Here is a 12145-nt window from a genome sequence, read left to right on the forward strand (position 1 = left end):
GGTTAACTTGCTCCATGCAGTATTGAGTTTTAGTATATGGCACGGAGATTCTATTAAATATATGAGTTAAGCACCCTACCTCGTGCCCTGTGATATGCATGAGACCAGAAACAGCAGCTGCAATGGAGTCGTATCCACCTCTCCGAACCATTGGACCAGTCTGACCATAACCTAAGACAGAAAAAGAACAATTATTACTTCAATCAAGGACAAGATAAACATCAACACATTATTTTAGTACAAAAACGAACCAACTAGTATTTCCCATCAGCTTTTGTTCACAAGTTGTCCAAACTGTACAACCAATGAATGTTATTGTATGCTATTTATTCCTGAATATTTTTAAGGTTAAACAGTTGAATTTATCATATGTGGGTAATGATGTTTTTTGATCTTAATCCTAGACAGATTCTTGGCCCTGCTATGTTTCATTCACTCTGGACAAGGTGGGATTCAGATGTCATTTCAGAGGCCCTATGGTACCTCTACAGGCCTCCAACTGCTGTCCCAACAGGGCACATGCTGCCTGTGTTGTGCCTCCACTCTGCCATAAAGACATCTTGAATACCACAAAACAATACTAAAATCATTACACTATGGTTTAGACACATGAATTGTTCTCCTCTTACTTTATTTCACATCTAGACAGAGCCATACTTAAAATAAAACACTGTTAACATCTGAGGGCAAGCTGGCCCTTTAGCAAGTACACACAATCTGTTCGCCAAAAGTTACCAATAATAAAATGCAAATTACAAAAAACTTTTATGCATCTACATAAATACAGCTTTGTTCAGCTATAGAATTAACAGCTGTAGCCAGAACGATGCTTTCTTGTTCTTCTCTGCTTTAACTCATCATGTTCTTCTAACAACAACCTCAAAAGATTCCAGTTGACGAGGCCTTGCAGGACCAGCTGAACAGATTACAAATCCAAATATCAATCCTGTTACCCTGCTAGGGATTACTGTCTGTCAGTCATTGGAGGCAGTTAATGTACTGGGCATGTACAGTCCAATGACCTTATGAAAGAGCAAAGCCTGGTTTTCTTTTAATGGAACCAATGACCGTTAACTTGGAGGGGAAAAGTCAACAGAGAAGAAGCAACATGTTTGATTGCTGTTATTAGAACTAATAGTAACTATCACAGCCCTTAAGAATCAGTGTCTCTCCTCCTCAAAGAAGCAGCAAATTCAAAAGGTATACTTCTAGGTGTGAGGACAGTATTAAAATAAAAATATATCAACATATACTGCAAGATAAAGCTTCCTGAATCTCCTAAATTCCTTTTAATTATTCTCCCAGAATAACCTTCTCTACATAGACAGTTCATCTGGTAGACATGATAGTCTAAACACTGTTGATTACAGCACACAACTAAAAATCACTAATCATTGGGGGAATCTTCTTCAGTTCTTCCACTTGGATCGATGCTCCTGCGTACAAGATTCATAAGTTACTTCTGATGTACAGTGCAAGAGAACGATGATCACTCCAAACTGGATTTAAAACACTTTGGTATTCCAATTAATATTCAGTAACTCATACCAAGCAAAACAGTATCTACTAGCCATACCAGTTTCTCCTTTGCACCACAAACTATCTTAATTACCTGGTATTTTTCTAGAGATATCAGATCTATGTTGTGCAAAGCTGAGGAGGAACTCAACTTTCACACAGTGTCACACAGAGTATCAAGATATTACAGTCAGCACACTGACTTTGTCAATGTATCCTCAAAACAAACATTTGGGAAGAACGGAATTGACACTAATGGTCCCAATCTGTATCTTATTGACTTCACAACTCACAAGAGAAGAAAAAAAAACATACCAGTTTACCCATTTTTATTCAAAATCATGTCCCTGACAACAGCCACTGTGAGACTCTAAAGAGCAAATGGCAAAGCTTCTTTCCATATTTACACATAAATTTACAGATAATAAGAGTGTTTTCATTTTCAAACATGACATGTCTAGCAAATAAAATACGATAGATCCACCCAAAAATGCTCCGAAGAGCTGTAACTAGGCATATACTATTATCTCATTAGAATGAACCGTAACATTAAAACCATTTAAATGTGTGGGGCCACTTCAAAAACAAAATCTTGCTCAATAAAAATAAAATCCTCAGAACAACTTTAATTGAATAGTGAAAAGCATATTGAAGTAAGTGAGAAATTATGTACTGGCCTCAATTATTAACAAAGACAGACATCTCAACACGTCTGCTCACACAAATGTTTTCATAAACAGAAAACATCTGAAAATTAAGCATTTAGTGTGTAGGCACATCTCTAAAACACTTTGGAATGCTCTTCTGGTAAGGACAAACACCCATTCCTCAAACACTGTTCGTGACAGGTGACAGGCAACAAGCCACGCATTTTTCTAGTGGTATTTTAGAAATACAATTTTAAGTCCTTTTCATACATTTTAAGAGATTGGTTTTAAAATAAAAATTTTAGTTTAATGGTTTCTGGTTAAAACTAGAGGTAATAAGGATTGTTTAAGTGATTTTCACAGGCCATAAGAGATTAAAAAGAAAAAATATATAATTCTGCTTTTGATCTGGATTCTGAATTGACAAAACTAACATGGGGGGGAATCTGTTGTCACTGGAAATAGTTTTCCCCAGGAACTACTACGGACATATAAAATAACTGGAAGAAGAAGTAGCCATCTAACTAAGAGCTAAATGATGAATAACTATTTCTAAAAATGAAAGATCCCATTATTCAGACAAAAATGAAAGACTGAGCATTATTCTAGTAAACTACACAGGTCAATGGAGCAACCAAATGCAGATGGTTTGTATTTGTTATTTCTAAATACAATTCTAAATAGTTATTTCTAAAAAAGGTTTGAAGGAGAACATAAAATCACATTCAAAGAGTTTTCAGCTGGGTACCTAGATCTTACAATAACAGTAACAGTAACACAGATATGTTTGTTTGTGCATATATATATATAAATATATATATAACAAGTTCTTAAAGATATAAAAACGCCACCCAAAGTTTTTGTCCATGTACCCTGCACTTTCTCACACTTTAATTCAGCACGCAAAACTGTAGATTTCCATCACACATTGTTAATCATAAATACAGTTTCCTGCTTAGTATAATGCAGTTAGTGGCTTATCAAGTTTAGATACAGCACAGCCTACCTTAGGCTAAAAAGATAATCCCTGTTGTATAGAAAGAATAGACTTCTCAGCAATCGTCTCTGGAGGTGAAACAAGGCAACTGATCACACTCATACTCGGAACTGCCCTCTAGTGGAGTTTACTTCTTCAGGCTACAGCCAATATTTAAATAGTCTCTCTGCCAGTAGAGAATTTATTTTACTCCCTCAAGTCCAGTGAATATATATTTGGGGGGAGAGGAGGGAATATATTTCAGAGGGGAGACAAAAGAATTTAAAACAATTTAATAAAACTAAGTTTTTGGAATCATCTCAGTTGGAGTGGGAGCTGCATAGATGCCAACCCTCATGTAAAGGTTTCAACTTGTGTAAAACAGATTCTGGAAAGAACAAAATAAAGTTGCACCTCCCCTAAATCCCTATGCAACTCCAAAAATCCCTATTCTACACCTTGCATTAGGAAGGCACAATTTATTCTGATACCTGCCAGATCCTCACATACCTATATCTCAAAATTGTTGCAGTATGAGCTGTTTTGCTCTACTGCAAAACGTACATTGTTTTCACAGTCAGAGTGCTTACAAGACACAATAAACCCCAGCCATATCTTCAAGCGCCTCTTAAAACCTGCCATTGTCAAAGCATTATTTAACCTGCATAGCAAGCCTTTGAAACCACCAGAAACACAAACGCTAGCTGTCTACTAAGGCACTATTTGCTTATTCAGAGTAGTCACTTACATTTAAATCTTCCTGTTCCTGTCCTGACCCTGCAGCCAAGCCTGTCTTCTACAGAAGGAAGCCTACCTTTGACTTTATCCTTTTGTGAGCCAGAAAAATTAACAGGTTATACTAAAAGTACGAAAGAACAGCTTCAAGGAAACACCAGCCTTTACGGTAAGCATTTACAGACGGAATGCCACAGCTTTCCACCAACATTCCTGTATCCCCCAACATTTCCACCAGCTTTTCTGTATCCTTTCCTCAGACAAGAATGGAAAAAATAGCTGTAGTCAGCATGTCCTGTTTCTCAGAACTTTCAAAGCAGTTAGGTTAAAGATATATTCTTTCAAAATTTTCCAATTTTGCTGAAAATATTGTTGACTAAGATCTCCACCTTGCTGTTAGCCTGTGGCATAACATATAGAGTATGAATATTCAAAATGAGACATGTCTAATGTGACATAAAAAAACCAATATATCTCTGCTTCTGTAACTATTTTTTTTAAATATTTTGGGAATATGACAAACTTTCATAAAATAAGGCCAGTAAAATGGAATCATGCATCTCACAGCTGTTCTAAAAAAGCCTCCAGTTGCTTGATGGCCAAATCTTTGGTACAGAGAATGAGAGAAGATTCACAATGCCTAATAAATCTTATCTAGCAAAGCTGAAAGATAATCATGTCAAAATAAACAGTAAATTATAATAGCAGTAAGAACCTGGCTGCTAGCTGGGGACATTACAGAAGTAACTCTATGCAAGACACTAATTGCAACTGATTGAAGATTCATTTGGTAAAAAGAATTGAAACAAATAAATTTCCAGTAAATGCTGGCAATACATATCAATTCCGAGTAAAACTAAGGGCAAGACTGCTTCTATTATCCAATTAAATTACATTGTTATCAATACATCACAATTCCTGACAAAGGAAAGGGCTAAAAGTATTTCTTTCCCCCGGATTTTTCTAGTTGGATCAGAGATACTTATTAAAATGAAGACACTTTTCAATGGGAAAATCCATCTTAGCTACTTCTCTAGGCCTGGTGCGACATTCCTGCTCTGATGAAAGGGGACCAATTAGTCTGAAAGGCATAAGTAGCCTCTGACACAATGAAGCTAGTAATTTCTGTGCTTGGTGTACAAGTGTTATATGAAGGCATTCAAGCTTTGTAACATACCACAGGGAGAAAGATGATATCTGCGGGCATCATATGGGACAAAAAGTTGGGGGGAAAAAAAAAACATGTCATAACAAACTACTGCTAGTTTACCCACTTTAAAGTAGTCAATATATTTATCACATAAGAGAGACACGCTTTGCTTCAGAATCCACCCTAAATGGATTTCTGTTCTGAGAGACAGAAATAAATATTATGAAGTGAGAAAGGTCAGGCGGAAGATTAGGAAAAATGTAATAACAGTAAAAGCTGTTAGACTGCACAAAAGTGTTATTACTGAAGCTGCCAAATGCCAGATACTAAAAAAATGTCACACTAAGTTTAAAAATGCTAGCAAAAAGTGTTTCCAGAAAGAATTCTGTTAAAGAAACAGACTAATGTGTCTTTCCCAGTTTAGCTCAATAATATCATGTCAGCTACAACATAGCTTTATTTTATATTTGCCAGATGACAGTGGGATTTTTAGCTACATTTATGTCAGGCATTCTTCACAAATTTTAAGAAAGCAGGCAAACCAAATAAACAACTTTGTCCCAGACAAATTTCCACGTGTCTGTAGATCCTATGCTATTCCAAGACATGTACTGAACACACATTTGCACAGTCCGTTTGCTTGCTTAGGAGTTACTGATGGTATGATGACAGGATTCCTAACATGTATAAAAACAACTCATTTCGGCTAGGAGCTGCCTGAAAGCATCTGGAATAAACAGACACCACCGTGTTGCAATATCATCACTTTAAGGGCAATCAAATTAACCCCAACATTTTTATCTAGGTTACCTGAGATTCATTCGGAATTTTTACAAAGATTAACAAAAACATTTCTTAATTTCTCAGGTTGCTGTACATTTGATTTGTATTTGATGAAATTGAACACTTTCCCCAGGATAGTGAGTCACAAACGCAGTTTGCACCCTCCACAAAAACGAAGTAGTAAATTTTAAGAAAAATAATTAAAAGCACAAGAACTGGCAGGAAGACAGAAGAACTCATGCAACACCTGAAATTATTACTCATTTCTTCAATACGATTTGCTTTTGAGCTAAGTATGGCCCTAAAATTAACTGCAACAGAAAAGCTATGATTTTTTGTATCATAAAAACAAAGGTCAGCATTTCTTATTATGACCTCTGTCCAAAATACTTGTATCACATGCTAGAGAAAACCAAAAGCCATCATTTCTGCACTTCTTCATGATTTGATAGCATGATAAAACTTTACAAGACAAAATATAAAACACATTGTACTAAAAGGAGAGGAAAAACCAACACATAGACATGCTGTCAACACAGACCAATTCCCTGTAGCTCAGTTCCCCAAATGACATTATAAAGTCAGCCTGCATAGGATAGCCTGAGCACAACATAGAAAAATATGTTCAACATAGCCATTTCTACAAATAGGGACTAAACATTGTCACAAATTCAATCCAGATAGATGGCTATCCCTGCTGAATAACAAATTAATGAGAAACACCTTTTGACTTGTCCTATTGCCAAAAGAAAACATTCAATTAAAGACAGCTTACATCTTTATTTAATAAAGATTAATGAAACAAGCAGAAGAACACAAGCAATTCCCTGTGATGAGAAAAGCCAAAATCTAACAGACGCATTATATGAAACTTTGCAATGTCAGAGCTGCCAAATACGTTAGCAAAACAAGTATGACTTTTGGAAAATGCTTGCCATGTGTTGGTCAGAAGGAAAGGAAGTACAACTTCCTGGGTAGGCAAGCTTACAGGAGATGAGAACCGATACGAAAAAGGTGAAGTCAGAGCAAACTGTCAAGAGAGATGAAAGGAATTTTTAGAAAACCATCCTTAAGTCAGCAGGCATAAAGTCAGACCAACAGTCTGACAAATACATTTCATTTCCCAACTGATGATTGTGAATGCATTGTGTAAGATGTATCAATTACTTCATTGCTTTTACACATGCTGATTGAGACATTTCAATCCTGTATTTTAAACAAAATCAGGTTTCATAAATTGGAAAACAAAGATAAAATAAAATTCTTAATCAAAAGCAAAACTTTCTGCTAAGATTTAGCTACTGAAAGACTAGACGGGGACGAAGAACAGCTTCTGCCAGTTGTCCAGCTCCATTCAATTTTTACGTTAAATGGGTACCCAGCCTCACACAGTTCCTCTGAAAACACCAACCACACTTCTGGGCCGCAGCCACAGACCATTTCAAACAATGCAAGGCTGGTTTTCAACAAGCTTTTAATCAGGCCAGCAAACTTCTGGGCTGTATTTTCTAGCTATTTAACAAGCCAAGTATAAGCTACAAGAAAACAGCTCTTCCTTCCATACCCTACCTGAGAGACATTACTATCACTCTCTTTTGCTAAGACAGCTAAAGTTTAACTTGTCACTTTTTGAATTTCAAGGCAGAAGTGGCTTCCTCATCTAAGTGGATGCATTCTACATGATCTCAAATCAAATGCAACTTGGTGAACATTTGCTGAAAACAAAATTTCAACAAAAAGCTTAGCTTGTACAGGACACGCAGATTAAGTACTCAAACTTCCCCCCCCCACCTTGTAAGAAGGTTGAGAAACCCCCAAAGTCCTCATTGTTCTTTTGGGTTTATACAAATACTCCTAGCTATATATTCTGAAAGCGACATCGCACTCATTGTACCCTGCTTGGTACAGTTACAGACAATCTTATGACTGCAAATACTTGCATGGTAAAAGCTCGTTTTAAAACTGTGAAGTCAACTACTCCTAGCAGTAGTATTCCCTCAGAATTTATCCAGATATCAAAACTTACACAGAAACTAGCTAAATACTGAGGTGAGCTGCCTGTACTAACCTCTGTGTGCTTGCACCCATTTTGCTAGAACTCCTCCACCCACCTCTGCCATGCTATTACTACTTGGTTAACACCTGGCTAATGCTGGGAATCAGCCACGAGTCAACAGAAAGATACCAGACTCCAGCTCAGATACTAATGATCTTGCTATTTCTGTAGTTAAAAAATTTGTAAAATTAAGGAAAGCCTGAAAGATGTATTTCCTATGAGTATTTATTTTGCTATGGCCGAGCAGTATAGTGTCATTTGCTGTGACCGTATACAGTTTTGTTGACAGAAAAATCTGTGCAGCAATGGCCAGTGAAGAAGCTGACCTTGACTAAGCACTCCGCTCCACCCAAGGGCTGCACCCACGTACGTGTACTGTGACCCTGAACTCTACCTCTAAGATCAAATACATAGCCACTCAGGAGGCAGTAATGGTTCTCTTCCAGCTTCAGCTTGTAGTGTCAAACAAACTGAAAATCAGTTTGGAACGTTTAGAAAAAAAATCCATATGTTTCCTCAAAAATTTCCAAAACAAATCTGTAAATTTTAATACCCAAAGAGGAATAAATTGTATGGAATACAATACATTCTTAAAAGTCCAGGCTGTCCTTTCAACCCAATATTTTGACTGATATTTTTTGAGCCTGATTATAGTTCCCTTTCATTTATACACAGTAAAGAGCTCAACCCTTACTCAGCTCAAAGAATGACCATGAATCTACCTCTCGTTTCTGAAATCATCAACTGTAACATGAATTTCATTTGCAGTGCTGATATAACATTAGTTTTCTATGCAAATTAATGAAGGTGTAATTTCCTACTAGACATTTAGAACATAAGTGAAAAGTTGCAGTAACATACCAGTACTTTAGAAACTAAGTGAACATAAAGAAAAGTTGAAAAAGCCCTTTCTTGGAAATATATACGAAAGTGACATTGAATAGTCTTAACATTAGCAGGTTCCTTGATTATAGAGTGCAAAGTTGAATACAACAGTTGCTGATCATTTACAGGAATTTAATATGTGGAATGGTAAAAAGTAAATGCATGTGGTTGCTTCAAACAGCTGAACGTAATAGCTGATTAATTCAATTGCCTAACTTGAATATTTTTTTTTTGCCAACTGGCTCCTTACGAAGGCTCATATGTGAATCTTTGCTTTCACAAAAAGGATCATCTGGTGGACAACTGATATTTTACACATTTATGTTTTTTCCCCACCTATAAAGATTTTCCTAACTGCCTCTAATCAAATTCCCTGTCTCATATCTCATTGATGAGAAGTACCTTGCAAATAAACAAATACAATACAAAACTATAAAAAGACACCAGCTGTTCAGTCTGAACAACTGAAGAAACTTTTGATTGGACCAAGCACTCTAAACATCTTGGGACATAACTCTGTGAAAGTTTTCAGAACTGCAATAAAGTTGACAGCTATTAATAGTAGAGGAGATGGTATCTTTACTTCCAGACCATATATTATACTACACTTAATATTCAAACTGGAGAACTGAAGTTAGGATTCATTACCACATTTACTCCCATATATCTTAAGATCATGGCTTTAATTTGACAGAAATAAGAAACAGACAAAGAATCATATATTATCCACCCTGAGCAGGTACATCATATATAATGCCCCTTCTTACTGTACGAAGAATATGGTTTTATGAGTAAGCACTTTGTAGTCACAGTTCCATAAAATTATCTTCAAAGATGTACTCTTTTAAAACAGGTTACAAAATTTTGGCTTCCCATTCTCCTCTTGAAAAGGTGGTCAAGGTTCCCTACAAGACATGGTCACAATGGCAATGTGCTCCTATCCTGACTTTGCACTATCTATAAGAACACTACTGGATGAAGTCATCCTATCTATTAGAAAGCTTTTCTTCATGTTTCATTAGACTATTTTTTGCTGAAATTTTAGTATGTATCACAAACAGATCATTCTCTTCTCTTTACAAGAACTTTTACTTATGGGAAGGCTGTTATCCACAAACCTATTCTCATTACAACCTTATTCTGCAGTAACATCTACAACTTCCAATGACAAAGTTTTCCCTACAAGAGAATTTGCAGATCAATGGGTTTCAGCCAACTCTGACATAAACACTGGGATACAGAATGCTTTTAATGTTCAAGCACTGGAAAAGTGCCAGATACTGCCACCACTTTGGTTTCTAAAAATGACAAAATACAGGCTATTTTTCAATAGTTTGACTTCTACACCCAAAATAGTTTGGGGTTTTTTGTTAGCTGCTGACAAAGTGTTTTATTTTATCACTATATTTTAAAAATAGAAGTAATGAAGAACATATGCTTACTGGGAAAACATTTTCAGGTCAATACCAACTACTTACAATCTTCCCACCAATCTAACAACACCCGCAGAAAGTACTGTGAATGAGCACAACAGAGACACTGGATCTTTGCAGCATTTTAATAAGTCATATTGATTTCCTTGGTGAAATCTCAAAACATTACCATTTTTAACAGTAAGACAACAGTAAGACAAACAAAAGAAAAATGTCCTGCAGTCCTCATATGAAATAACTCCATTAGGCGAAGCAAAAGGATTAATAAAACAATATACAGCAGAAAAGGCAGATACAAGACAGGAGATTCCCTGAAAAATATTTCTTTTGGAAACCAGCAGAGAAATCTTTAGTAATAAATAAAATATTTGGTGATCTTTTCTTGGGTCTTCTGTTTAGATTATTAGAACTCAAACACAATAAATACTGCTTTACAAAAGCCTACTGCAGGCCTTCTGAAGCTGCCCAAAATCTTCCAACTTTATTCCTGTTAACTTAGCTAGGCACCAGTCCAAATATAATAGCTACTGAAAAATAAACATTAAATAATCAGTAAGTGTCTCCATAATTGTACTGTGTTGCTATGCTGTTCACATCCAGGATTTCAGTGCCTAATCTGGTTTCATTCACTGTAAACTAAACCAGCATCAAATCTTACGATTCACAGGCTGTCTGCTATGGTATTCTTTATTAGGACAGAGTCCAAAACCCTGAAGCTTCAGATTTTATGCAAAATACTGCTAATTTCAGGGTGCTATTTAGAGGAAAGAACAAGGAAGGAGCATGAAGTCATGAGAAAAATATTTCTTCCATGCACAGCGGAAAATCACTACTTGATGTTAAAGCAAGGAAGAATTATGACCTGTTCTTTAAACTTCGTATATGCTTCATATTGAGCAAGGAATGGGAACACAGTGTTTCAGAACAGCACTCATTTTCAACTGCTTCTTATTCCTAAACTCATAGCATTTTGGACATTCAGTCTATGTATGACTGAAGAAATAATAGTGGAAAAACAGCAAAGTCCTCCTGCTAGGATGCTTAATGCCAACGCAAAAGGCTAGCTCAATCACTTAAAGAAAAATAAAAAAGCATTCTAGCTGCTGCTGGTTTGTTGATGACAGAAGCAGCACAAACTGAAAGATTTAGTGTCACTCGGCTAAAAAGCCCACCTTCTTGGAGACACACAGCAGATCTGAATCATGCAAGGACATCAATCTACCAAGAAAGAAGGGGTCCTGTCAGCTCTCATCTGTTTCTTAGCAACCTCTGTTACAACACACCTCCTTTCAGCTTCCACCCTTTTCATTTTCATTTGGATTACTGATACATTTTAGAAGTTTGGTCAGTGTGGATGCCAGAGCCCTTTCACGCTCTGAAGGCGCCAGTACACCATATTCTGGCAAAAAAACTGCAAATATAGGGGAAATATAGCATTCCAGGCAAAATTACATAATATAATATACAAGCAAATACTAGAATGTAAAACCATTTACAGGCACACATCTCTGAGTGGACCAATTTTACCAACAAAAGAAAATTTTCATCTACAGAATAACATATTTGTCAATGGTTTCTGCCAAAACAGCTAAAGCAGTCAGTGTTCACATCTCTTCACATTCCTGACTGGCACAGCTGTGCTGACAGAAGCCCGTTTTATAGAAAACAGCCTCATGCTCAGTTCTAAAGAGTTTGTCAACCAGCTGAATTTTACAGAAGCCGCCTCTTTTGAACAGGCCTATTTGGGATGCCAGTATGCTGTTTGCAAGCAGCAGAGAAAAAAAAAATAAAAATAAGACCACCAGCAACAAGAATTTGTTTTAAGAAAAACTATTCTTGGATTCTGCATCTTGACAGAGCATAACAACATTAGTCCTTTACAAGGAGGTATCTTTAAAGTTTGGTTTTATTTTGAAACATCCTAAAAATGCACCTTTGTGATACTTATATTTCAAATCAGTC

The 12145-nt window shown here is 36.3% G+C and overlaps 1 protein-coding gene across 8 annotated transcripts in view; it reads right to left on the reverse strand.

Moving 5' to 3' along the window:
- Positions 1-12145, reverse strand: part of SUGCT (succinyl-CoA:glutarate-CoA transferase) — a 329484-nt gene that overhangs the window by 290367 nt on the left and 26972 nt on the right. For all 8 annotated transcript variants that reach the window (XR_008448763.1, XM_054059901.1, XM_054059902.1 and 5 more), the window contains exon 7: positions 80-171. Coding sequence is in view for 7 of the 8 variants with exons in the window: in XM_054059901.1 (XP_053915876.1) it covers positions 80-171 (92 nt within the window). In the remaining variant the exon portion in view is untranslated. The remainder of the gene's footprint in view (positions 1-79; positions 172-12145) is intronic.

This window comes from Cuculus canorus, chromosome 2, assembly GCF_017976375.1.
Source record: "Cuculus canorus isolate bCucCan1 chromosome 2, bCucCan1.pri, whole genome shotgun sequence".
Taxonomy (NCBI): domain Eukaryota; kingdom Metazoa; phylum Chordata; class Aves; order Cuculiformes; family Cuculidae; genus Cuculus; species Cuculus canorus.